The 27,376-nt window shown below is 35.7% G+C and overlaps 1 protein-coding gene across 18 annotated transcripts in view; it reads left to right on the forward strand.

Moving 5' to 3' along the window:
* Positions 1-27,376, forward strand: part of MYCBP2 (MYC binding protein 2) — a 176,933-nt gene that overhangs the window by 94,374 nt on the left and 55,183 nt on the right. For 12 of the 18 annotated variants that reach the window (XM_030943587.1, XM_030943604.1, XM_030943631.1 and 9 more), the window contains 17 exons: positions 250-456; positions 2,078-2,209; positions 2,753-2,931; positions 5,518-5,660; positions 6,436-6,536; positions 7,683-7,901; positions 9,004-9,229; positions 9,528-9,646; positions 10,927-11,014; positions 13,963-14,015; positions 14,697-14,869; positions 15,109-15,253; positions 17,112-17,324; positions 19,740-19,795; positions 20,236-20,351; positions 22,271-22,368; positions 26,510-26,626. In XM_030943587.1, the coding sequence (XP_030799447.1) occupies positions 250-456; positions 2,078-2,209; positions 2,753-2,931; positions 5,518-5,660; positions 6,436-6,536; positions 7,683-7,901; positions 9,004-9,229; positions 9,528-9,646; positions 10,927-11,014; positions 13,963-14,015; positions 14,697-14,869; positions 15,109-15,253; positions 17,112-17,324; positions 19,740-19,795; positions 20,236-20,351; positions 22,271-22,368; positions 26,510-26,626 (2,385 nt within the window). The remainder of the gene's footprint in view (positions 1-249; positions 457-2,077; positions 2,210-2,752; positions 2,932-5,517; positions 5,661-6,435; positions 6,537-7,682; positions 7,902-9,003; positions 9,230-9,527; positions 9,647-10,926; positions 11,015-13,962; positions 14,016-14,696; positions 14,870-15,108; positions 15,254-17,111; positions 17,325-19,739; positions 19,796-20,235; positions 20,352-22,270; positions 22,369-26,509; positions 26,627-27,376) is intronic. The other 6 variants (XM_030943595.1, XM_030943665.1, XM_030943736.1 and 3 more) reach the window with 2 other exon arrangements.

A 27,376-nucleotide genomic window follows, 5' to 3' on the forward strand; every position in this document is an offset into this window, starting at 1 on the left:
TTAAATACTTTAAAAAAACTGAGTAGGATTTCTGATTATTCCTAGTTAATTTCTAATTATCAGAAATACTTTCTTTTTTCTTTATAGTCAATATTAACTAGAAAGCTAAATAGTGACATCTTCTGTGGTTTATAAGTTGACTTTTAAAATTTACCCAGTTGAAAAATCTGATAATTCACTTTGCTTTATTAAAGTTGTCTAAAATTTAACAGTGAATATTTTCTGACTGCTGTATTTAACTTTCTACAGGTTGATGGACTGAATTCTCTCCATTCTGTCAAATCCACTCCAAACCGATTCACTAAAACAAGTCAGGGAAGAAGCTGGAATACTGGGAATGGATCCCCTGATGCTATATGTTTCTCTGTTGACAAACCTGGTGTAGTTGTAGTAGGATTTTCTGTTTATGGTGGAGGAGGAATTCATGAGTATGAGTTGGAGGTATTAGTTGATGATGTAAGTACTGCTTTTGCAAAAACAATTTGAACAAAAGTAACCTCAGAGGTTTTCTTAGAGTATGCTTTACAAAGTGATATTTTCATATTCATATTCAGTCTAGGCTACCAGTAAAACAGTGCACTGGTAGTAGGATTTTTTGCTTGTGGTGAAGATTTTTGTACTACCACAAACTTCATACCATATTAAGTAGAGTCCTTATCTTGGTTATTGTCACGAACTCTTCCTTTATTACAAGTAATATTTGAAGTATGATGGACTTTTCACTTTCTGGAGCTAAATATAAATTAGTACCAGTTACTTCTCTGTAAACCATGAATGAAATTAAGAAATGAGATTATAAGCAAAAATTGAAGAAAAGGATAATGACCTCCCAGCATGATCATGTTGTATTAAACATGTTTACAACAATACTTACACAGTAATACATTATACGACTATACTTCTACATTACAGAAATACATTATACCAGTTACATTACACCAGCATCTATCTCTACTTGTCGAGGCGGTCATAACTCAAAGTAAATACCTTAAATGTCCCAAACCAAATCCCTCATTGCTTGTTGGTGGCTCACCTATTCCCAGGTGTCTTGATTAGATAATCAGGTCTAGACCTCTTTGTGGCTTCCACCTGCCACTCTCAGCTTCACCAACGCTGCCTCCCCCACTCCGTCCCAGTGGGTCACAGTAGCCCTAAACACTTCACACTAATACATAACAGTAAACCTTACAACCATACTTATATATAACAGTGAACATTACAACAACAGAGTCCATCCCCTCCAGGGGCTTTTCCTGAAGCACCCAGCCAGAAGCATCTGCAGCTAATCCAGCAGCAATCCAATGAAGGATATTGCTGCCAGACTGCCACAGAGCCCTGGCATGTCCAAAGCTTCTCCAACCCTCTCCTGGGGTCTACCCTCGTGGGGTCAGTCTTCTTCTGGGATTATTCATCCCCTCCAGGGGAACTCACCATCTTCTCCTGGGACTCTCCTGGTCCTTGCAGCAGCCCTCTGTGGGACTCTCCTGGTCCTTGCTGCAGCCTTCTCCGGGGCAGCCTTCTCCTGACTCTTCTTGCAGTCTTCCTCTGCAGTCATCTTCTGGGCAGCCTTCTCCTAGCTCTTCTTGCAGTCTTCTGACTCTTTGTCCGGCTCCACCCTTTTATGCCCCTGGTTCTCAATTACTTACAGGTGTTAACACAGTTGCAACTCATTGGGGAATACTGTGCCCCCTTACAATTCTCCCTACATGATCAGACAGGTACCTACAGATGTTTCATGTGCTGTTGATGTACTCTCTTAGAAGCAGCATAAAACTGTGCTGTGGGTTCTTGTAATAAAGCAAATCTACTGTTCTTTTACACACAGTTGTTCACTATAAGTGATGATTATGATCTCTTCCAAAGGATAAGCATAGGTTACTATGGGAAATTAACCTCTCTGCTCAGTAATTTCCTCTTTAGGGGAAAGACTTTACTGTTGACTCTGAACAGGTTTTTCATGTTTTTGTTTGTGATGCCATGTGTAAAAATTTATACAATGAAACATAAGTTGCACAATTGCATGTGTCATGTATTTACATTATAAATGTATTAAAATTACTTTGTTTCTTTGAATCAGAGTGATCATACTGGGGATGCAACTCATTCTCATAGATGGACATCTTTAGAATTGGTTAAAGGAACTTACACCACAGATGATTCTCCTAGTGACATAGCTGAAATCAGACTTGACAAAGTTGTGCCACTGAAGGTAAATAAAATAAAAGCACATCTGTAGGTTTCATACAACTTCTTTAGATAACAAAGTTGAAATGGTCAGTGTAAATTGTTTGGTTTTGTGGACGCACATTCACAAGTTGATCTTGACGTGTGCTTCATAAAGTCTCAGCTTCAACCTATAAATTAAAAGTTCCAAATCCTGTTAGCTAGAAGAAATTAGATCCCAGGTGTGTATGATTTTTGTAAGTGCATATGATAGATTATAGTTACCTAGTAATTTTAGAATATTTTTGAAAGTGTAATTTTTTTGTGCAACCTAACAGTTAATTTTCTTGGATACCTGCCTGCTCTTAAGTAATTAGTAGTAATTTAAGTTATGGTCCATAGTTTGGGAAAATTGAACAGCTCTGATTTTTGTTTCATACTGGATCTTTTTTGTTTAATTTCATTTGTAGAGTGCTTTGAGGGACTTTTCAGACTCTCCAGTATTAATGTAAAATAATAACTTTCATATACCATGAAGCCATTAGATATTTGTTTTATACTGCAACCTATTTTTGCTCTCCTTTCTCAGGAAAACGTGAAGTACGCAGTTCGTTTGCGGAATTACGGGAGCCGGACTGCCAATGGAGATGGGGGAATGACCACGGTGCAGTGTCCGGACGGTGTAACATTCACATTCAGTACGTGCAGTCTGAGCAGCAATGGCACCAACCAAACACGAGGACAAATCCCACAGATCCTTTATTACAGGTTTGTGTGGTGTAATCATTCATTTCTAAGAAAAGTCAATGAAACCATCACAGTGCTATTATACCACATCTGTTTTTAACAAATGATAGAAATAAATGCATCCAGAATGTGCTTGTGATGCCCCTTCCAGTCTTGTTTTAGGTTCTCTGGCTTTTTTATTTTTCATTTGACAGATAATGTGATGGTTGACTTCTTATGAGGTCCATTGTTTACTCCCTTAAAGCTCTAAATATGAAGAACTCGTAAGATGCACTATTTCAATTTTTGTTTTTTCTATACTATAGGAGATATCTGAGAGATTACTCACTAGCATGTTTATGTCTCCAACTTATTCAGTTCTTCAGTTTCCAAAAATAATTGCATCAGGTAGTGAAGCAAAGTCTATACATATATGAACTCCTCTCTTTCTTAGAGGTGAAAGGTATAAAAAGAGAAATTGCTATTGCCTGAAGAAAATCAGCTGAAGGGATGGTCCTGCAGGGGAGCTTTACTTCAGCCTTTCAGGATGACAGTAGGAATTCAGTTGTGGTAATGCTTTTGCAGAAAGCATTGTTTTTGTGTTTGAGGTGCTTACCCTGATTTATGTAAAGACAGGATTTTCAAACTGGCAGTACAAGGCTGATTACCAGAAGATGGAAGGAATAAAAGAATCAATGAATAATAATTTACTTTTATCTTTCATTGTGTGAGAAGTACCTACATAATAAAATATGTAGAAAATACAAAAAGGTAATACTACACCAGCTGATGTATTTTAGACTAACAAGCACATGAACATATATTGCTCTTAAAGTTTTAAAGAAGGTAGTAAAATATGAAGAAATAAAGTGGCCAGCAAAATTATATTAATAGTATATTTGAAGATACAGGATAGCTCTAAACTACCTTAAAACATAAGATTGTGCTCAAAGATCCGGCTTGTCAATAAAACCAGTAAGTACTTATTAAATAATGGAATTGCAGTGGTGCAGATCATGATACTTTAATTGGTTTAGTCTCCTGGAAACTTGGACTTTATTATGAGGTATCTTAATTGGAAAGCATCATTATGTAAGAAGGATGAAAGACAGACATGGAAGGCATCTATTTCACTCGTAGATTGCTTTTATATGGGCAAAAGAGAAAATTAAAGAGAAATAACAATTTCTTTGATTTCAGAAAAGCAAAGGACTTAATTTCGGTAATGGAAACTTCAAGGCATTCTAACAATGGTAAATTAGCATATGAAAAAACCCCACACCAAAGTTCTGTCTTCAGATCAGAGCAGTCTCAGGTTTTTTAGTTTCAACTGATAAAATTCAAAGAGGCTTTCAAAAAACTAGTGGTACAAGTTGGAACTGTTACGGAATAAATTGTGTTGAAAAAAATTGCACCTGCTGTGCTGTAATCACAATGTCTTTGTAGTTTGCTTGGACAAGATAAATTTATTTATTGCATGGTTATGGTTATGGACTTAGTTTGAGGACTCACTGATATATAATGATTTGAAGTTTCGATTTGCCTACAGCAAAGAAACAAATGTTCAGTCAACTATTATAGAGCAGCTTGTAAAAGTCACACTTCATTTTGTTTGGAGGATGCTCAGGTATCAATAGAAATGTTTCTTAGGCATATGCAAAGAAGGAACACATGCAGAAGTTTAACACACTTTGATAAGGGGAGAAAAGTTTTGGAGGGATTTGTTGGAAAGGTACTCAGTTGAATTGCACCTACCAGAAGCAGCTAAAAAATTCAAATGAAAAAGGCTTGAGGCTGACAGCAAAGCTACAATTCTAGGACACTTTGAAAAAACATAATACTTTTGTAAGAGTCATTGATTCACATGACAGAGAAGGAGAACTGAACTGCTCAAAGTAAAATTTCTTAACATTCTGAGGTGCTAGTCCTGAAATAATGCACTGGACAAACATAAGATATCCAAAAGAAAATGGTATATTTTGTTTTGTGATTTTATTTAAGTGATTTTATTTCTCTGTGTGAAGGCTTAATCACTATCATATTGAAGGTTTGAATTAGTTTGTAATTGTCATTTGATAGCTATGAAAAAGCAAATCAAACCTTATTGAAATGGTTGCATGCATGATGTTAAGAAGAGCCTAATTTGATACACAGAGTGGATTTAAAAGAAAGAACTGTTTGTTTGATAAGTCTTGGGTAAGCCAAGACTGTTTCAAAGCCATAATTAATCTTTGAAATTAGAAGGGAGAATCTTTGTCTCTTATGAAAATGCAGAAATATCCATTAAGGAAGTTTTACTTGTTTCTGTGAAGCATTTAACATTGCTCTGTTTTTACCAAGACAGGGAACTGGCTTTGGAAGAGCATAGCAATTAGTTCTGTGATTTAAAAGGCATCTAGAGAAAAGAAACATTGCAGAAAAATGCTTTTTATACTTTTTGCCAAATGAAGTTCTTGCAAAGGACTAACAGGGACACATTTTCTCCAAAATATCCTCCATGGTTTCTTTGTGGTTTTTTATTGCTTTATCAAAAATCGTTTTGCTTATTCTGTGCCAAAAATTAGTCAGGAGTGCTTTTTAATGTAATTTTGTATTTGTGAACTTACTTTAACTTAATCCACTGTCCAGGAGTGAGTATGATGGCGATCTGCAGTCACAGCTGTTGAACAAAGCTAACGAAGAGGACAAAAACTGTAGCAGGGCTCTTTCCGTCGTGAGTGCTGTTGTACGAGCAGCCAAAGACTTGTTGCACAGAGCTCTTGCTGTAGATGGTAAGGCTTGAGAAAATTTACTTTTCAAAACTTCTTAATTTGCTAGCAAGCCATAATAGTAGAATATGACTTGAATACATGAGCTGTGGTGCTTCTCTTTTGCTTTCCAAAGAATATTTTTCTAACCTTTAATTCCTCTAGGTGTCAAACTATGAGTAACTTTTATGTCGTTGATTCACACTTGTGATAGCATAGTCAGATACTTTGTATAAATTTGCTCATCAATTTAACAAGTATCGTATCAAAGCTGGTAAGATTCTTTATTTCCTAAAGATGTTTTATTTAGTTAGGCAGGTTAGTTGCAGATTTCCTGAGTGTTTTGCACAGAGGTTGTAATCAGTAGGACTGGTTAATGTAATTAATATATAAGCAGTTACAGCATCCCTTTGTGAGAAATGTAGATATCAGCCAAAATGTCCAGCATAATTCGTAGTGCTATAAAACTAATTTTAAAGGGCTGGGAGGACTGTTGTGCTAACTTTTATACTGTAGAAAATATAAACACAGCTTCACTAAATGGCAAAGAATGCAATAAAGTAATGCTCTAAGAGAAGGATACTTTTCAACAGAGAACTATATATAATGATATATTTATCTTGAGTGGACTTGGCAGACTCAGAATTCAACAGTGCCTAAATAATGGAAATAATTTGAAGTAAAAATAGTCTGGGAAATAGAAGTTTAACTTACAAGGGGCAAACCAGAAAATAAGATGTGCTTTGAACCACAGCACAGGTTTATTAATAATACCTCTGTTCTAATTATCTTCATCTAGCTGAAGACATTCCAGAGTTGCTCAGCTCTTCCAGTCTGTTTTCAATGCTGCTTCCCCTCATCATAGCCTACATAGGACCAGTGGCAGCAGCTATTCCCAAGGTATGCTTCTCAAGAGAAATTACTGAAGAAATGTATGAATGTTATGCAAGGAAAATGTTTACTCTGAAAATTTGACCATCTTGATTTCTTACTATTCTCTAAATTAGGGGTTTATATTTGATGAGGCATGAATTTTCCATGAGACAAGAATTTAAAAAACATGCAATGACCTTTTTTTAACTTGACTTGAAAACATGATAACAAAAATACCTTAAGAAAGCAGAGAAATATGAGAGGCTTTAGTAGTAGGAAAAGATAAGGAATGAAAAGAATGTAACTTACAGCTCATTGATGAAGACTGGGGAGATGAAATGGTTTTTTATGTTATATAAATATTATTTTTACAGTGAAGAGCAGAAGCATTTGCTCATTAAATTAAGATTATTTCTGTCAAACTTAGCGTTAGAAAGATGTCAGCTATAAATAAAGGAACATTTCTTGCCAGTGCCATGGCATTTCTTGATGTGCCTGGTCTGGGACACTCTTGAGATCTGTTATTAGATCTACAAATGTCAATAATCCTTAGCTAGTATACACTATTACATTTTATTGTTTTTTTCATGAACTGTAAGATGTTTTCTGACTTCTTTTTAAAGGGGGAGGAAATAGAGCTGACCACTTAAAATCTAGCAGACATGTCATGAAAGACAGTGTCAGATTTTAGTTACCTTGTTTCTTCAGGGAACTGAGATTTGAAACAACCAAGTGTTTTGCTGTAGAAGTGTTCGTCTGCTTAGAAAATGTAGTGAAGATCACAGGGAACATAATATTAATATTAAAATAAATATTAATATGGTTATAGAGTATAACTGGATTCTGGCTTTAGTATTTAGCTCTGGTATTTACTTCCTGTGAACTTGTGCTTACCGTTTGTAATGCTCAAGGTTTTAGTAGAGGCTATTTTAGGGAAAGAATGTCACAGTTATATGCAGATTCTTGTTTCAGCTTTGGCACAGCTCCAAGAGGAGATTAATGTACTGCTGCTTTTTCTGTTAGGATTGTGTAGATGCAGAATTGCAAAATGATTGAATGAATTGTTACTCGTGATATTCTGAGAATGTTCAAACAACCACTGAAGAGAAATGAAAGTATTATTGTTTTCACCAAGTTATAAGACTTTATCATAACACATGTGTTATGTTACAGGTTGCTGTTGAGGTCTTTGGCCTGGTACAACAGCTGCTTCCTTCTGTGGCAGTTCTGAATCAGAAATACGCCCCTCCAGCTTTTAACCCAAATCAGTCTACAGACAGCACCACTGGAAACCAGCCAGAGCAAGGGCTTTCAGCTTGTACTACCTCCAATCACTATGCTGTTGTAGAAAGTGAGCACCCCTATAAACCTGCCTCTGTTACACACTATAAGGTGAGCACCATTTCTAAGTGCACATGCTACTTCTTAAAAGCTTTACACATGAGTTTTCTTGAGTCAGCATTTGCTATCTGAAAAATTGTTACCATGGATGATAATTAATATTCTCTAATATAGAAGATATATTATATTATTGCTGTACTGCTTTTTGGACAAAACTCTACATCAAGTATAGTGGAAAATAGTGAATTTTTAACCCCCTAATTCAGGTATCTGCTTTAAATCCCTAAATTTACATAGTCTTATATTTTTCTGCTGTCATAGAGTTTCTTTGCTCTAACTGTAAAGGTTGTAGAAGTTCAAAAGTATTTACATATAAAGTATATAATCACATACCAGATTTTCATACCTAATGCTTAAACAGTGTTTCGTAAGAATGCATAGTCATTCTAGTCAAATTAACATCCAGAAGGAGCATAGCTATAATCAAGAGCCTGAACAGGACATAAATTATTATGCTATTCCAGTGCTTGTCCTGTGAGACAGCAAGATATCCACTGCAGAAAATCTAGTTACCACGTGATCATCTTGATGCAATAATGCTTACTTTTGTCCTAAAAGTTTATGGAGCATGTCTAAAGCCTTGGGTTTAGTAGTTACTGCATTTGAATTTCTATAGCTATGTGTTGTTGTACTGCAGGCCACATTCACTAGTGGTATTCAACTGCTTTGTACTCTCCTGGGATTGCACAAAACAGATGTTCATGATGTTTGTTGAAATTTGAGTTTGAGAAAGGTATCTGAAGAGTTCATTGTGTGTAGTAGTCTGTGGTTATTTTGTTTAATGAACCTGTACAGAATTCTTGAAAGCAATCACAAGTGGTGCCAGTGTAAATACTTAAACAGAATATTAAGTTATAACACAGGGTTCTAATTGTGTAAAGTGTGGAGCATTTCAGGTGTACATAAATTTCAAGGAATAAATTAGGTTAATGTTAATTAAAAGAATAGCAAAACAATTGTGCAGAATTGCATAATTAAATCGCTTCTGTAGACTAAATCAGAGTTAAGGCCAAATGGAAATGAAGTAAATGTAAAAAGAAAAAACCAAGAGTCCCACAAGCTTGGACATAATTAAACTATTGCTTTGTTTTAGGTGACTTTTCCTGAATGTGTCAGGTGGATAACAATAGAGTTTGACACTCAGTGTGGCACTGCTCAGTCAGAGGATGTTCTTCGTTTACTAATTCCTGTCAGAATTGCACAGAGCCTGGGATTTGGACCAAAGCATACTTCTGTTCATGAGAACCTTAATTCATGGATAGAACTGAAAAAGTTCTCTGGATCTTCAGGATGGCCCACCATGGTGTTGGTATTGCCAGGTAATGCATAGATACTGATGTAATTACTGGTAATGTGTGTTACTATAATAAGTAAAGGAGGTTTGATTTTTCTGCAGAATTATCCTGGCAAACAAAATTGAAGAAGGGTCTTTATCCCAGCTGGCAAGTTAATTATGTCTGTAGTAGATTTCTTACTTGAAGTATTGATCTGCTTGTTTTTCCCGTGGTTTTAATTCACATTTTACATATAAAGGCTGAGTTTCATATCTACTTATGTAAAAGAAACACACAAAAACAGGAGGAATATATTATTAATTTATCCTTTTACTTCTCTTAGGGAATGAAGCACTTTTTTCTTTGGAAACTGCATCAGACTATGTGAAAGATGAAAAAGCTTGTTTTTATGGCTTCAAATGTTACGCAATTGGATATGAATTTAGTCCGGGAAGTGATGAGGTAAGGGAAAAAGTGAGGTAGTTATAATTGCTTCACCTAATAAATCACCTAATAAATTTTTTGAGGGTAAAAATATTTGTATTTCCACTTATGACTAGGTGACATTAGCAAAATATTTTTAGATTAATTATATAAAAGTAATAACATTTTTTTGCTAAGGCATTATTAATTTGGAATTCTTTAATCAGGATGCTATTGAAACGGCTTTTTGCATGGTTTGTGGCACTCTGCAAAAACATAGTGTGGTTTTGTCTTGCATGTCAGTGGGATATAAGATTTCCTGAAATTCTGGCCTACTCTTGCATCAGAGATCCAAGATGTGGGGCTTTTTACTGTCACTGCCTATTGAATGACATACTTGCATTATTTTCCAGTGCTCCCTTAGTCCAGAACTCTCAGACTCCTTGGAAATGCTGTGTGCATTTAGGCTACCTCAGGTTTTACCCAGTGGTCTCCTCGTTGTACCTTTAAGGACATGAGTCATTTCCACCACTGTTTATTGCAAAGGGAAGATCACATTTCTTCACATCCTTGACCCAGTTCTTTCTTTTGGTTTATTTTAAGAGACTACTGAAAACACTTAATATGTTTTATACTACATCCAGAAAAATATGTCTTCCCTTGTCCTGGGAGTCTTTGGCCCTGTTCCTTCATGTGGATTTTGCAAGGTCTGCATCTTGCTTACACTACAACCCTCACAGAAGATTTACCTCCTCTTACTCCTGGATTTTGCTCAAGCTAAATCATGTCTTCAGATTTTCAGAATGTCAGGTTCTTTGGAAGTCCTTTACATATCACATAAGAACATATACCATAAGATTATTATCTGTGGTGGTACTGGCTTTCAGGAGAATCAGATTTATAATTCCTACAGATGATCTAATTAGTCTGTGTTTGCTTAAGCAAAAGTTATTTCTATTGAAAAATACCCATGTAGATTCATATGTCATTCTTTTTCTTTAAAGCATTTACAAACAAAGCTGCTGGCATGTTTTTAATGCTCAGTGCTAAAACATGCTAGCTAATACCTTAAGTCTATCATCTAAAGAATAGTTATAAGTAATTGTTTTCAAACATACCTTTTTATTCTAAAAATTTTGGTAGACTGTCCTATGTCACAGCAAAACGTGGCAGTAGCTGTATGACAGGAAATACATTGCTGAGAAGCTTCCAACTGGGACATACAGTATTTCTTAATATAAAACATTGTCAGAAAAATGTATTTACTGTCCTATTTTCTGAGACGCTAATTTTTTTTTTTGTCTTTTATTAATTTGAAGGGTATTATTCAGCTGGAGAAAGAACTGGCAAATTTGGGAGGATCATGTGCAGCAGCTTTGATGAAGAAAGATTTAGCACTTCCTATTGGTAAGAACATACTTCATTTTTTCATCATTGTCCATGTTTTCTGAATTAATAGTACATTCTAATATTGTTGCTTTTAATTAGAGATAATACAAAATTGAGTCTTCAAACTGAATTAATCAAACAATAAAGCTGGCAGTATTTTCTGCTTATCTTTTTCCCTTTGTGTGTATATGGGGAGGAGGGGGACCTGGTCATCGAAATTTGAATGAACTCACCCCATCCACAGGTAGTGTGTGACTGTATGAACTGTGTCCCACAGTTTCCTCTGATACTTCATAAGTGTGCAGGTATCATCTTTGTATTTCTCTTTCACTGTTTTTTTTTTCTCCCTACACTTCACACCTCTCTGTATGAGGAAATACCTGCAGCGTTGAATTGCAAAACTTAAAATTACTGTTTTAAAGTTGAAAGTGACCATTCCGTCAGTGAACCTTATAGCTAAAAATATTTCTACTTTAGCTTTTTTTTTTTTTACAATTAGAAAAGAAATCACATATGTTTACAACAGATGCTGCAAATACAAGTTTATAGTAACCCAACTGCAATTTAAAATGTAAGGAAAAGTGAGTTTGTGGAAATTAGTGGATATGGAGATGGAATTAGAACTTCTAATGATGCAGCTGTATGAGTAATATAATCTCTCTTAAATAGCACCAGCATATAGGAAAAGCAGTCTCATAATTTATAATAGGATATCTCTCTGATCATTTAATTTAGGGGCACAAATCAAAGCTCAGTTGCTGTTACACTGGAAGCGTGGATTAATGAGTAGGAGAGCAGTGGTCAGAGTGGAGTTATAATCATAAAACCTTCTTTGTGTTTTTAATCCAGTGTTTTGCTTGGGTGTTTGGATTGTTTACAAATTTCTTTATGTTGTAAGGAGGCACCTCAATTGCACTAGCAGATCTGTATTTCACTCTCAAAAGTACAGGCAATTCTTCAGGTTAAATAGTGCCCTTCTCTCTTATCCCTCAAGCACCTTAGTTTTTTTGATTTCTCTTAGTTTTGCTGTTTTCTGTGCAACAAAAGCAAAAAGATTGAAATCCTCGCAACTTAATCTCCCATATCTTGCAATACTTTGTACTTCTCTCTGGGGAGCTTTTTATGTTTGTACTGTTAAAATGCCTGAAATAAGAAGGGTGACACATAGATTGACTTTATGCTATCCCATAGAAGTTTGAAATGAAATATGCAGTGAAGTTACCTATGCAGTCACAACTGCATACAAATGTGGTTGTTTATGATCTGCAAGAGAGGAGAGATAGGTGCATTGCCTCTTAGGAGTTTCTTGATGACTGATCTAATGGCAATTGATTTGTCTGACTGTTTATCTAACATCAACTCAAGAACTTCAAGTCTGTTAATGTTGCTGGTAAGATTACAGTGCTTGTGCTATATAAGTGTATTGTTTCTCTCCAAGTCCACTGGACCCTCTGAGTAAACAAAACTGGGGAATTATAGTCAACAATGGTAGTATTTGCAAATGGAAATTACTGTGCAGCCTTTTAACATGGTTTTCAGTTGTGTGTAGTTTTGCTTTGAGTGTTTTGCCTGGTGTCTCAGAAAAACACTGTGGCAGAAAAAGTGGTAAAGTTGTGGTTTTCTAGAGCAATATTTAAATGCCTTAGTATCAATCTTTTTTTTTTCCTTTTTCTGCATCCTAGTTTATGCATCTTCTCCCTTTTGCTGCAAGTGAAATGCTTCTTTAATACTGTCATTCCTAATCTGCAGAGCCCTGTTATCTTACTTGAGGAAGTGTCCCTTAAGAAAAACCTACATAGAACAATAGAATCAATAATCATATAAAAGACTTTCTTGTAATGCATATGCACAGGAAAAGCCCTTTTTAGTAGACTTTTCCTACTTCATTAGAATTTCTACAGTTTTACTTTTTAGTAATTGTTGTAGTGGGTATATTCAGTGTGCAAAGTCAAATATTTGTGGGAGTATTCCTCTAGAAATATTAAGAATAAAAGTGTTTTGAAGGACCTAACAAGGTTAAGCCTATTTTGCTTTGAAGGAAGATGGACCAGAAAGTGATTTCTTCACATATTTGGATAAGTGTCTTTGAGAGTTACAACCAAGTAGTGTTCAAGTTACCATATTCAAATGGTTGTTCTTCCTTCTTGCCACTTCAAGATGTGAATTTAAGATGCTTCTTCCCAAGAGAGAGATCTGGTCTATGACCAAGATCTGACTTCAACAGCAGTGTGAAATTGGTTGATGCATTTTGTATTACTACATTCTTAATTGTATCAACTCTGGCAGTAGTTTACTTCTGAGGGTAGTTTTTAGATGTCTTTATTTCTTTGAATTTTAAAAATTGCCTTGGAACTTGATTTTCTTATTTCTCTTTCTTCCGACTAGTAGAATTGCCTGACATTTTTAAAAGAGAGTAGAAATATGGTAACCTTATCTGTTTCACCCCTCTGTTAAAAGATTGTGTTTGGCAATTCTGGTCATCCTGGAATCAGGCTTTGGAGTTGGATTTTTGAGAAAGAAATACTGTGTAATAGTATGTATTTGAGTTTTGTGTTTTAGGAAGAATCATAATTTATGAAATTGTTCAGGGTTTGTCAGGTTTTTAAATAATTTTACAAAGGTAAGCTCTTAAAAGGAGCAGCTTTGCATACTTAGAGATACTGCTTCCCATAAACCACCTTGACCTCTCAAAACCTTTCTGAAAGTATCTAGTCACATCCAAAGACTTGCCATACATAGTGCCTTGGAGATAAAAAGAGAAACACCAAGTTTTTGTTCTGTGCACTGAACTACACAGTACTGTATGTTTACTGTGTTACTTGTATATATTAGTATTTCAGCTGCTGATTGAACAGTATGATACATCATTATGCAGACTTGAAATCTGTAGTTTAAAAAGCTTCACAAAACAGAATTGAATCTCATATTCTGTAATACATAGATAATATAACTGTTATATTTTTCAGCAGGTAGTGAGTTTGAAGAGGATCTTGAGATACTTGAAGAAGCTGCCTTACAGGTATGCTGCTGCTTTTTATCCATTGCAATGCACTTAAGCACATAATTGCTTTGATACTAACTGACTGCTACAGAAGAAAATCATTTGCAAGGCCTTTATAGTAAAATGGAATCCAGCTTATTATTTGATAGTTTAAGAAAGTCATACAGAATTTTAGTATTTAAATTAAATCATTTTTTATAATGAATCTACTTGGAAAAAAATACATGCAATGTCGCACAGAACATTAGATGACCAAGTATTTTAAAATATCTGTTTGGCTGAAGTTGCAGTATTTGGCAAGTTTTAAATGTTACCAAAATCAATCTTTTACATGTCTTTCTAAGGACAGAAATAAAATAACTTTTTCAGCTGAGCAGTGATATTAATCAAGTCTCAAATAATATGATTGCAGTTTGTTCTGGTTTGCTGATGGTCTTTTGTTGAGTACAATGGGAGTTAAAGCTGAATCTCCCTCAACTCAAGATCATTTAACCTATTTTGGCATAAATTATTGTTTAATAGACTGAGATGGCTTTTTTAAAAGCTTTTATGAGGGTAGAGTTTATTCTTCTTGAATGGTTTAAATGCTCAAAATGTTTTTACCAATTGTGTCACATTATGGGAAGGTGTGAACATGTTACTGAAAAGCTGTTCTATGTCTCTCTTTTCACCCCTAACCTCTGCCAAAAAAACAAAAAGGTGTGCAAAGCTCACTCAGGCATTCTTGGAAAAGGCTTGGCACTATCTCACTCCCCAACCATTTTGGAGGCTCTTGAAGGAAGCCTTCCCCTGCAGGTACAAAGCAATGAGCAGTCATTTCTGGAAGATTTCATTGCTTGTGTACCAGGATCAAGTGGTGGACGACTTGCAAGGTAAAACTGCACTGTTGCTTGTCCTTCTAACTGGCTGTAGAACTGTCATAGTTATTTTAAGTATTAGTTGAATAAAACTGTTTGGCTATATTGATTCCATTAATACAATAGTTAAAAGCATGTAGGCATTCAGATGTTCTGTGTCTTTTCTTAACTCTGTGTCACATTTTTACAGAGTAAGAATTTGTCTTTTGGAGGCTGTAAGAGATTTTAATGTCGGGTGGTTTTCTTTGCTGTAGGTGGCTGCAGCCAGATTCATATGCTGATCCTCAAAAAACATCATTGATTTTGAATAAGGATGACATCCGATGTGGTTGGCCAACTGTTATTACAGTACAAACAAAAGACCAGTATGGGGAAGTTGTTCATGTTCCTAATATGAAGGTAATTATTATAATCTTGGCTGTTCTGCTTAATCTTGCTGTCTTTTTGTTTTTATTCTAGGTATTCCACAGAATACTCTTGTATAGGACAGAAAATGGCATTCATAAATTCATTGCAATCGGACTTTCTTACCTCTAAATCCACAAACCTGCCAAATTCTGTATTATGCCACAATCATTTCATGAAATTCTTAACTTGCCTGTAATGAACTACACATGTGTAGTAGTATAAATAATCAGTCATAAGTGAGGTTGGGTTGTGGTGATGTATTAAAGTGACAAGAATCCATTTTTTAATTTGTAAGCCAGGAAAGAGTGTTACAAACCATAGACTTTGTGATGGGAAAAAAAAATCAGAAGCACATTGCTGGACCACTTATAGTTACTTTATTTTAGACTAGAACAGTACTCTTGCCTTTTCTGTTTCTAATACTTGGATGTTCCTGTAATGCTTGCAGTTAATAAGGAAAATTGGCAGGGACTGGTGTTCCTGTGTTTGCCTTCGGTCTCTTCAGTTAACCACTGTTTTTCAGTACTGGAAAGGAGGTGTTCTTGACAGCCTCAGATAGAGTTAAAAGAATTTTGTGCATTTTGGGGTAAAATCTATGTGTCATCTATAAAAATGGGCTGCTTGAAGTAGTAAAGCAATGCAAACAAAACAAACACAAAATGGTTTTCATGTTGTTCTAATAAATTAGGTTACTTCAATGTTTTAAAGCCCGCTACTACTGTACAGTAGTTGGTTTTGTTCAAGCCCAAGTGTAGATGAAATACTTTTTACAAAGGCATGACTCCTGTGAGAAAAGCTCTCAAATCTGTTTTTTGTATATGATGTAATAATTGAATTTTCTTACAGTGAGCTGTAGATGTAATAATAATCAGCAGTTCTACAACAGTAACACAAGAATCAGCTTAGTCACAAACGCTGCTTGAGTGAAACTTGTGTGATTACTGACTTAAATTAGTGACAGAACAAGGGGAAGACTCTCAGTAGTGATTTTATCCCATCAGTCAGGAAAAGGATATGTCAAAATATGATCAAAATTATTACTGGTTTTATTATTTAATTACTGTTCACAAATGTATTAAAGTAACAAAAACCTTAATTCAATTTAATTATTCTTCTGGACTCATTCAGTGTGCAATGCAGTGATATAACTTTTGGTTAATTAAATCAAATTTTGATAAAACTGTGTGTGAAAACTGCAGTATTTAATATTGCAGATTTCGGATGAGTAACATACAAACATATTTTCCAAGTAGTCTGTCTGTCTTTCTCAGAAAATTGTGTACTGCTAGCTGTTACCTGCACTAATGGAGATCCTTGCTACCTCTGGGGGAATAAGTCAGTTAAAACATGCCTTGAAGAGCACAATATAATGTGCAGTGCTGGCTGTGAGGTGGCCAAGCCAGCCAGGATCCAGTCTGGCCATTGCTGATCCACATCTCGTGGCCATGATGATCCACTCTGAAGTCTGTGCACTCTCTTGGAAGGCTCTTTCTCCTTAGTTGCACTTTTCTGTTCTGGGAAAACTTCCCTAGGCATGCCAGACTGTGTGCTGCCAGCCAGGGAGTGCTCTGGGACTGGCAGAAGTGACACCAGCCTGTGCTGATGGTGGAGTCAGTTGGGTGCTCCTCCCCTGCCCATTGGCATCTTCCCAAGATGCTGTGGGCTTCCCAAGGGCTTCCTAAGATGCTGTGCCTGGCTTTGCAGGTTAAGTGTAGATACGTTGGGTTTGGACACAGCTGCATTTGCAGGGAGGGCTCTAAGTGCTTTGTCACTGCACTGCATCAAATTTAAAAGAATGTGTGTGTGTGTTCTCACTAAATCATATTCCCTCTTCCATATTTTATTACAGGTGGAAGTCAAAGCTATTCCTGTTTCTCAGAAAAAAACATCTTTGCAACAAGAACAAGTTAAAAAAGTGCAGCGGATACCAGGCAGTCCTGCAACAGCTGTTTCCCCTAGCAGTGATATGACCTTTGGAGGGCTTCCTTCACCAAAGCTTGATTCTTCCTATGAGCCAATGATAGTAAAAGAAGCTCGGTATATTGCTATTACAATGATGAAGGTAAGTTACTGCAGTTTTGGCAATGTAACTATAGAATTCAGCATTCAAAGTGTGTACAGGTATGCAGTAGAGAAGGAAAAATGTGTGCTTACTTTTGGTCTCAATCTGAAAATATATTCAGTGGAAATTACTTTGATTAATATTAGTTCAGCAATAAACTAGATACATCAAAAAGGCCAGCTGGTTAAACTCTAAAGCAGTTAGATTAGATTAGCACAAAAGGGAAAGTTGTCTTTGATTTTGATTAAACTGATGAACAAATTAATTGGAGTCATGCAGGAGAAATAAAAACAGACATGAAAATTGTGAAGGGAAAGTTAAACCTGTATTTTTATGTATATGGAGTTGGAGTGTTGCTGTGAATGCTTACTTTAAACTAGAGCAGGTGAAATAGAAAAACAGGAAAAAATAAGAGCTCAGCGTAGTAAAAAAAGGCATACAAATTATTTATATATCAATGCATATGTATTAAGCAGCATCTAATGAAATGAGCCACTGTTAAATGGATCAGCTCAGACACTTAGCCAGGAACAGTTTTTAAATAAGTGAAAACTGAGCAGCTAGTGTTGATTTGATTGAGTATATTGTGGCACATGCAGTAAATTTACGTATGTGTACCATACTGACCCAGTTAAGAGATGTGACATGTTGTGCTAAGAGTTGCACAGCTTGATGAGACAGGATTAGCCAGGAGGGTAGAGAAGGATAATACTTAGCATAATCAGAATGGATTTGTTGTGGGAGCAGAACCAGCAAACTAGCACCTTTTAGAGGCAAAGGATAGTGCTGCAGTACCTGTGTGTAAATAGGGCAGCTGGGTGCTGAATAGTTTCTTAATAGATCAATGAAATAACTATTAAATCAATGCAGCGTACAACAAATGGTTTAAGAACTTGCTAGATCATGTGCATATCAAGGTGAGATTTTGGCATTTTTATTTGGGCTAGTGCAAACATCACTTCTTGGTTTGATGCTTCTTTTAAAAGTGACTCGAAGGGAGGCAGAAATAAATTATTTATCCCAAGTTAGGGCTTAGATGATATTTCTGATAGCCACTGTCCACAGGTATCTGCTGCTTCTTTTCCAGTGATAGGTGTCAGATCTGCTCACAAAACTCCAAGAGTTGTATATCTTGAAATGCATGAGATGCTTTGGGGTAAATTACAATGGTGCAAGTGTAGGGTGTTCAAAAACTCTTCTGTAGATTTGATAGAGTGAGGAATGCTTAATATCAGCTAATTAATGTGTAATCATTCTTTAATTGAAATAAGGCTAAAGGAAAATGAAAATGGAAGAGTTAATTTAAAATCCTCCTAGAAGGTAATAACAGTATGAACCTTCATAAAGATAAAAGTAAGGAGACACCAAGGTTAAATTTTAAAAGCGTCTCTCTAGTTGAAAGATGCTTGATTTCCATATTTAGTGCTTTTCCAGATAATCTTCCCAACGTTGCTTTCAAGTTAAGTCCTTTCCATCAAAAACTTTTGAATTCAAGGCATTGTAAATATTCTGTTCTATTTCCCTGCCTGCATTATAAAGCACAATCATTTCAGTGTAAAATGCAGATGTCCCCTGATATTTTCACTTTACATCAGCCTGCCCATTGGATCAGTACTTGATACAAACACCTAAATACGATTATAAAATCTCACTTGATAAAAATATATATAATATATTATGATATGTTTGGGGGACTGATACCCAAAACTATATCTTTATACAGGGACCCAAAATGGCTGATCTGCATATTTGTTCAAAGGTTCTTATCCTGCCTTTTGTTGGTTTTGATTTAACAGGGGAATCTGGTAGCTCAGCAACTGTTGCAGCCCAGAGAGATTCTTGCTGAGGGACTTGGTGCACTCCTAGGATTAGCTCTGTTTTCTTAGGGGGCTTTTCAGAGCAGTGATTTCACAAGATGCTGTGGAAGTGAACCAGGTCTTTTTTGTAGTGGAAGTCAATGGAAGTATCACATCAGTGTTCAGGGAATTTCATCTTCACTTGGAGTTGAAAGAAAAAGAATGTGAAATTTCATCGATAAAGCCCCTGAGCTGGTTTGTAGGTTTTACCTGCAACTTTTTTGCTTTCTTATCTTCACAAGGACTTCAGTGCACTGCCTGGATTCAAAAGAGTTTTATACAAGTCAGATTTGAAGAGGTTCAAAGATTTAACAAGGTTTTTGTTAGCAATAGCAATCTTTCTTATCTAAATAATGGCTGTTTAATGAGACAGTGGAGATACTCTTTCCTGGGTGCATATATATTTCTGTGTTTTGAAATTTGTTTCTGACTCCCTGATTAATGCTTCTGGGGTGTGTAAAGTTAGATTGATGTGTTCTTTAAGAAAATGCTCTGCTTTTTTTCATTCAAGACAGTGGTATAACTGTTGGTTTTGTGTTTGAATTTAATCTGTGTATAGGCATATGAGAATTATTCCTTTGAAGAACTACGTTTCGCTTCACCAACACCCAAGAGGTAAGCATTAAAAAATTTCTTTTGGATGGGAGCTTAAATTAACATATCCTGACACTTCTGCTTACACCTAGACTCCCAAGTGTGACTTACAGGTAATCATGTCTGAAGGTAGAAACACAGAAGTCAAGTATTATGTTTTCTTATATGTAGCAATTTTATTTAAAATCTTTTTTTCTTAATTGTTCTAATGTTGTTTCCTTATTTATATTAGCTACTCTTTGAATGTGTTTTTATCATTTGCTACAAATAAATGTAGTATAGAGGATTACATTTTCGTAGTAAATAATAGGAGTTCAATACATTGGAAAGGGAAGAATTGTATTTAGATGATCTGCTAGAAAAAAAAAGAGTAGTTTCCAAAATACACATTATATTTAATTATTTAATCATTATATTTAATTGATTGATTGATTGATTTTAATTGTTTTGTTTATGCCTAGACCCAGTGAAAACATGTTGATCAGAGTCAATAATGATGGTACATACTGTGCAAACTGGACTCCTGGAGCTGTTGGTCTCTATACCATTCATGTTACTATAGATGGCATTGAAATAGGTACTGAATTTTTACTATATTTAAGCATAAATTTATATTATTTCCACTTTGTGTACTAACACATTTGTTTTGATGCTCATAAGATTTAATATTACAGTTCATAGCAAAACTTAGTAGCCAAGTTTTCATTCAGAAGCCTTCTAGTTAAATCATTCTTTGTCAGAAGAAAAAACCACACACACTGAAATAGGGATGCATGTTGCAAATCATATATTTATAATGTGGTTAGATTACCAGTCTCTCTTATTCTCAACTCTCAGACCTGAAAGAAGACTGTCTTGTTTCAGCTGAGAGAGACAGAGAAGTATAGGTAAAGGGAAAAAAAACCCAGCCCAACACTGAAGAACCTAAGGAAGGTGAAATTGCTCCTGACAATGCTGGTCACTTGTTCTGGAAAATTGAGGAGGTGTGGTCTTAACTGAGACTCTGCCTAAACTCTTAATTATTTGTACTAATTTTTAAATGCTTTTGGTTCATTCCTTGCTGGAAAACTTTCAGTTGTCTTGCCAGTCTTGGGGACTGCACTATGAGATACTGTAGCATGTGGTGGAAAGAATGCCCTTCCAAAAATACTCTGTGTCTTGAATGCCCTCATGTCACCCTTATTGGTGATATGGTGAAGATGGAAGTAGAAACACTGAAAGTGTTGTAGTTGGACCTACATCTGATAAGAAGGCTTGGGTGAGTTCACAAGCACCAGTAATTCCTCTTTCCCAATACTGACCAGCACCTTTAGTAAATACATAGTGATGCTCATAAATGCCAGTACACATAATTCATGTAGAAATGGAATGAGATTTGGTTTTATGTGTTAACTACAGATGATAAGATGTACAAAGTATTATTATTAATGGTTATCTCTGTTCCTCAAACAGAAGTATATTTGCCTTCATTAGTTGCCTGCGATGTACTCAGTTGTATTTTTTCCAGTGCGTCATATCTGGAGCAAACTTTACACTGTAGTTTCAATCAAATGCTCTTAGACTTTTACACAGGTTCTAACATCCTCAGGCATTGTGTAGGGTAAACTTTTAGAAATTATAAATATAAAACTCCTAAACCTTCATTGTTAAACAGGTATGAGTACACTCTTAATACTTAGCTGTGCCATTTTTCTGCAATGGAACTTTCTGACTCAGTCATTGTATTAGACTGTGCCCTCTGAAGCTTTGATATACCTATGCTTGGCCCATAATTCTGTCAGCTTTTGACTGCTTAAGTACTGGTAACAGCTTCTCTTTATTTCAGTTTTCTTTTTGTTTCTGTTGCAGCTTGCTTTTAACAGTGATGGCTGTGGCAATTTCCTTGAAGGTTATTACTCAGGGTTACATTCATCTATTAAATTTTTGTGTCTTTCTTCACATGTATTTACATGTATTTTTCTTCACAAACAAGAAGATCACTTTCCAGTGCCTTCATGTTTTCTAACAGCATTGATTGTTAAATAGCCAATTTTTTACATTATAGGCCTTTTCTGGTTGTATAATGTAGCTTTTCAGGCTCTTATCTGTCTCACATGTAGCAATTAGCTTCTGTAGCAGTACAGCATTGTGTAAGCTACTGCCTCTCCAGAAGCTTTCACCTGCACCCCTCAAACATTAGACTCTGTGTTGACCATACCTTGAAACATAACCCTAAAGACACTATTAGGATATAAAATTACCTGGTGCTTTGTGTGTACACTGTGGCAGATATCTAACAACAGCATGAAACAACATCTCTGTAAATTTTCACCTATGAAAATAGAAATGTTCAAAAATTAATACCTTGTGCCATGAAGCAACTGCAAGTGTTGATTTTGGCAGACAGATAAGTAAGGGGTTATTTTGTTTACTCTAATGTACAGCTAAATTGTAGTTGCTATTTAACTGATATATCCTCTTATATTTTTTTAAACTTAAGTCTTTGTTTGCTTATAGATGCTGGACTAGAAGTGAAAGTAAAAGATCCTCCAAAAGGAATGATACCTCCTGGAACCCAGCTTATTAAACCAAAAGCAGAGCCTCAGCCAAACAAGGTTTGGAGAACTGAAAAAAACCCCAAAACAGATAGTTATGTTTGGGTGGGACTTTTTTGTTGTTTAACATATATTTTATCATATAATAGTGCTGCAGACTTAGGGATGTTTGCAGATCACTTTGACGTGCTGAATGGAATGAAATTCATCTACTGGATAAAATGAAACAAATTCACTATTCACTTTTTTTGTACATGAATTCATAAAACTGATAGAAGCTCTACAGAAACTGCCTTTGCCTTGGCTTGTCACACAAACATATCACAGCTATTGTTAAAGCCACAGACAAAATTTTACACTATTATTAGTTCTATTTCTTTTATATTGTACTGCAAAATTAATTGTGCACAAAATGTTACAAAGATTTTGTTTGTTTTGTCATGAGCATCTTCAGTCAGTATAAAATTCATAACCAGTTTCTTTAGTGTATTTTTCTTCCTTAGAGAATGGCATGATTATGTTTTTTCAAAGTATCCTTTCTGTAGCTTTTGACATCCCCATTTCACCTTATCATTCCACCCTGAAGGACTAAAGTAGACACAATAAAGCAAGTAAGCTGAAATGGGCAGCAGTGGTATAAGGAAAATGCCTCGATGAGGGAGATATCTTGCACTTCCTCTTAGATGCAAGAAAGGGATATTAAATGAGGTGCTGGTTTTGGGGTTTTTTATGGTGGTGGGGTTTTTTTTCCTTGGTTTGGATTTTTGGGGTTTGGTGGGTTTTTTTGGTTTTTTGGCACAAGGTTGTTTTTCCTGTCCTACTGAAATTGGGAAGGTGGTTAAGAAATAAATGGTTACAAAAAGGATCAGGTTTCTGACAACTTCTCACCTATGCAGTGCAAGTTTTTTTTTCTAGACTTCAGGATAATCCAGAGACAGTAACTTTGTTGTATGGTTCCCCAGTCTCTAAAATGCATCCAGCATCTGCTTCTACGACTTACAAGATTTTTTCCCTGGAGTCATGCCTCAAATTAAAAATAATAAATGTACTTTTAGTTTCAATGCAGCATTTACCCCTCACTGGCTCTTTTTTTTTTGTTTTTTCCCCCAAGAAGCTTCTTTTAGACCTTCTCCCTTCTCTTAGAAAGAAGACTGCCTGCTTAGTTCATTATCTTAATTAGAACTCCCAATTCCTACTAAGAGAGATTTATATCTCAAGCAACTTCGTTATACCTTCACCCAAGCTGATCATCATATGTGTTTTGCTGTCCCCAAGCTGAGAGATTCTGGTTTGATGAGATGAATTGCTGAGCAGAAGTTCTATTTTTCTTTTTAGTTACTACAGTGGAAATTGGGGTGATTTGTTCTTACATGATAACTCTGTGTTGTCATGGAACAGTCAAAGTACATGACAGAAGTCAGTCCTCTGGAGTTCTGAGATGTCATGTAGTGTTTAATCCTCTCCTTGTGTTATACTGTGTGCATGTCTCATTTCTTGTTCCAAGTTTGTCTCTTTGAAAAAGGAGCCATCTTTGTCCTGTACATAGTGTCTGTAGAGCCAGCTGAAAAGTTAGACTAGACCTTTCATGGTAAATCATTTAATCAGTCTTCTTTCTTCTGTGTCATAATAAATCGTAAGAAATCAGGATAATTCTTCGTGTATCAACAGCAGTATAGTAAGTAATACAGCAAGGCAGTAATTGTGCTGTGCTCCATAGTTCTGAAGCCAAGAATGCAGATTAGACATGTATCAGTCAGAGACAGTCCAGTATACCAAATCATGTTTTGCTGACAAAAAGGGCATAGTTGAACTCTAAATGCTGTTTCATCATCTTTGTCAGCCTGAAATTTCAGATAGTTGTAACCAGAGGACACTAACAGTGTGTTCTCAGTAGAGATCTGTTCTCAGCTAGAAACGCCAAAGTATTTTCATTGAGGCACTGGAACATTCCAGTTTTGTAGCCGAACCTCACTTAAATTGCAAGCTGAAAATGGGTGCTGTGTTATGATTTTATATGTGTATTTTTCATTCTCTGTTATTTGAAGTCCGATGAAAAATCTAAAGGAGACTATGATAGTGATCTGTATTCAGCCCTAAGAATTGCTGCCTCCTAATAGCCTGCAAAGCTTAAATTAACTAACTTGCAGGAAACTTGATTCCACATCGTATTGAGGAAAACATTTTTTTTCAAGCTATGTAATGTAATTCAGGGTAGTTGGAACCAACTAGAAGGAAATGGTCCTAATTTAGCTGAATTTGAAGGTGCGAGACTGGTACCAGAATGATTGGTCACTAACATGTTTTAATGGTTTCTACTATCCTGACACAACAAGTAGCTAGCATCAGTTGCAAAACCCAAAAACAACCACCAAACCCAAAAGCTCTGGGCTGGGGGTGGTTTTTCTCACCCTTTCATAGACCAACCCCCTTGTTAAGGTTGCTTTATCCTGGACAACACCGCTTTCTTGTGTGACGTGTGTGTGATGTGTGTTGTGTGATGTGTACCTCTTTGCAGATTTGTCAAATAAATAGCACAGCAACACAGCTCTTCAAAACTGCTGTGCACTGTAGGGGTGATGTACATCCTCATTCTTAAGCCTTTCTGCCTTAGTCAGTTCTTCAGTTGGAATCCAGGTGTATGCTCCATGGAAGAACTGTCTATGGAGGAGTTACAAATCCACTGTGCTATACAGAAATATTCCCAGCAAAGAGGTGCTGTATCAGATTGAAGACACAGATGATAAAATTTTTCGTCCTGGTCAGAAATGAGCATAAGAGAACTCCTAATCTGTTTTTTATTGTATTGTCTGTGAGTGGATCTGATCCTTAAGTAATTTCTAGTTATAGGTTGAAGTTTTTTATTAACTAATTTGGTTAGCTGTTGCAAAAGGGAAGAAGGCTCTTTCCAGTCCTGTGCCTGCTCAAAATCTGAAATGTGAGTTTTTCCTCTAAATTAAAGTTTTTAATCCAAGTTCTAGCAAACTGTCATATTGATTTTCTGAAGTAACATGATGCAAGGACCCCTATTTTGCAAGACTTTGTTTTTGGCTTTTCTGTGTTTAGAATGCTGTCAGCAGTGATTCAGTTTATACTTTTACAAGGACCTTGAAAGTCTTTGCTTTGTCTGTTGCGAGAATCTAAGTATTACAAGTAAGAGGACTGTTAATAAGCAAAACCTTGCACATTTTGGAGTAATTTATGTATGAAATCCTTTACATACTTCTGGTTGTGGGGTTTTGTTGGTTTCGTATTTTGTTTTTTAAATTATCCTCAGAATAAATACAATTTCTTAAATAATTTCTTTAGGGAAGAAAGGTTCATACACTTAGCTCTTACCTTTTGTTATGTATCCCTGAATTTGTTCCTTACGCATCATTCTGTGCTTTATGTTGTTATAGATAAAATCCATATTTCCATTGATACTTTTATCACTTTTATCTGTGCAGTTCAAAAATAACCTTCCAAGAAAATGGCTTTATACCATATGGATAGAATATTTGCATCTCGGGTTATAAAAGACCAATAGGATGCCTTCCGTTTGTTCTCTATGGGACAGGTGCCTGTTTGAATGTTTAAAAGTGTGATAGTGAATAACCAGTAGAAGATTTTGGGGTGCTCTAGTAAGTCCAGCTAATAGCAAGGAGCCTCTGCTCTAACCTTCCTGTGGGAAAAAAGGAAGAAACTATTGAAATAGCTGTTTGAAAGATAAAGAAGTAGAAAGATTATTTTATTTTAAAATGGCTAGTTAAACTCTTTAGCAAAGGAAAATAACCAAATTTTGGTAAAAAAAGCTGACTAAAGAGAATACTGCAGTAGCACAACTGAGAAATGGTAATCCCAGGCTGGTAAGTTGAAAGAAATAATAAATTTGAAAATGCAAATCTGGTGAAATTTTCAGCAGTGAATGAAATGTGTGTGTATCAAAAAAATCAGAAGGTTGTACTGATTATTGTAGGGTATAACAGAAATATTTCCAACTCAATGCATGCTAACATGGTTTTTGGAACATTATGACTTTTTTGATTATAGTAGAAAAATGAAGTTATACACAGCAGCCATGGGAAACTAGCAACAAACTGTAACTCTTAAGACTGCTGTCTTGTCACTGGCATTTCAGAATCTGTTAAACCTATTTCTTTTTACTCTGAGAGCTCTGTTCCAATTTTTTTTCTTCCTTACTGTCTTTCTTTGCTTCTCTTAGGTTCGCAAATTTGTGGCCAAGGACAGTGCAGGGCTTCGTATCCGTAGCCACCCTTCCCTTCAGAGTGAGCAGATAGGCATAGTGAAAGTCAATGGATCCATCACTTTCATTGATGAGGTAATCCATAAGACATTTCTACTGAAAATTGGGCTGAGATGTAAAGGTAATTCATGCAAATAATGGGGTTTTTTTCCACGTTCAAATGCTGACATATGCAACCTAAGACCATAAATTGCAAAAGTCTAAATTTACTGATTTAGTTTTTCAAGCTGTCATTTCCTTTAATTTACTTACTTCAAACCTGTGTAACAAACATTTGATACTGATAAAAGGAAAGAAAATTCCTGGAGTTCATCTTACAATAATACCTCTTAAGATTTAGCTTTTCACTACTTACTATTTCAACTCTACACAAAAATTCAGATGCAGATGTCCTTTTCTATGTAATATCTGTTACATAGAGATCTGAAAGATCACTTACCAGTGTGTTAGACTACTGTGCATGTATTTTTCTTACAATATAACTTCGTATGCAAGGAATATTTGGGTGATTTACGAAGTCATACCAGCAATGCAAAAATGGGAAGTGGGGAATTTATAAAGCTTATTAAGGCTTGGCTTTCTTTCCTCTTTCATTTCAAAGCAATTCTTATTACTGCATGATCTGATTTAAATTTATCTTCATGCCTTGACTTATAAAAAGATATGCTTTCCCATTGCTTTGGAATTCTGATTTTGTCAGTATTCCTTTTTACCTCTGCTTATGTTGTATCAGCATTGTAAGGATCGTTGCTTCTTTGCTGCTCTTGTCTGCCTGAAGTCTGTTAATCCTTGCTAGCTCCAGAACAGTTACAGGAGGGCATGGCT

This window comes from Camarhynchus parvulus, chromosome 1, assembly GCF_901933205.1.
Source record: "Camarhynchus parvulus chromosome 1, STF_HiC, whole genome shotgun sequence".
Taxonomy (NCBI): Eukaryota; Metazoa; Chordata; class Aves; order Passeriformes; family Thraupidae; genus Camarhynchus; species Camarhynchus parvulus.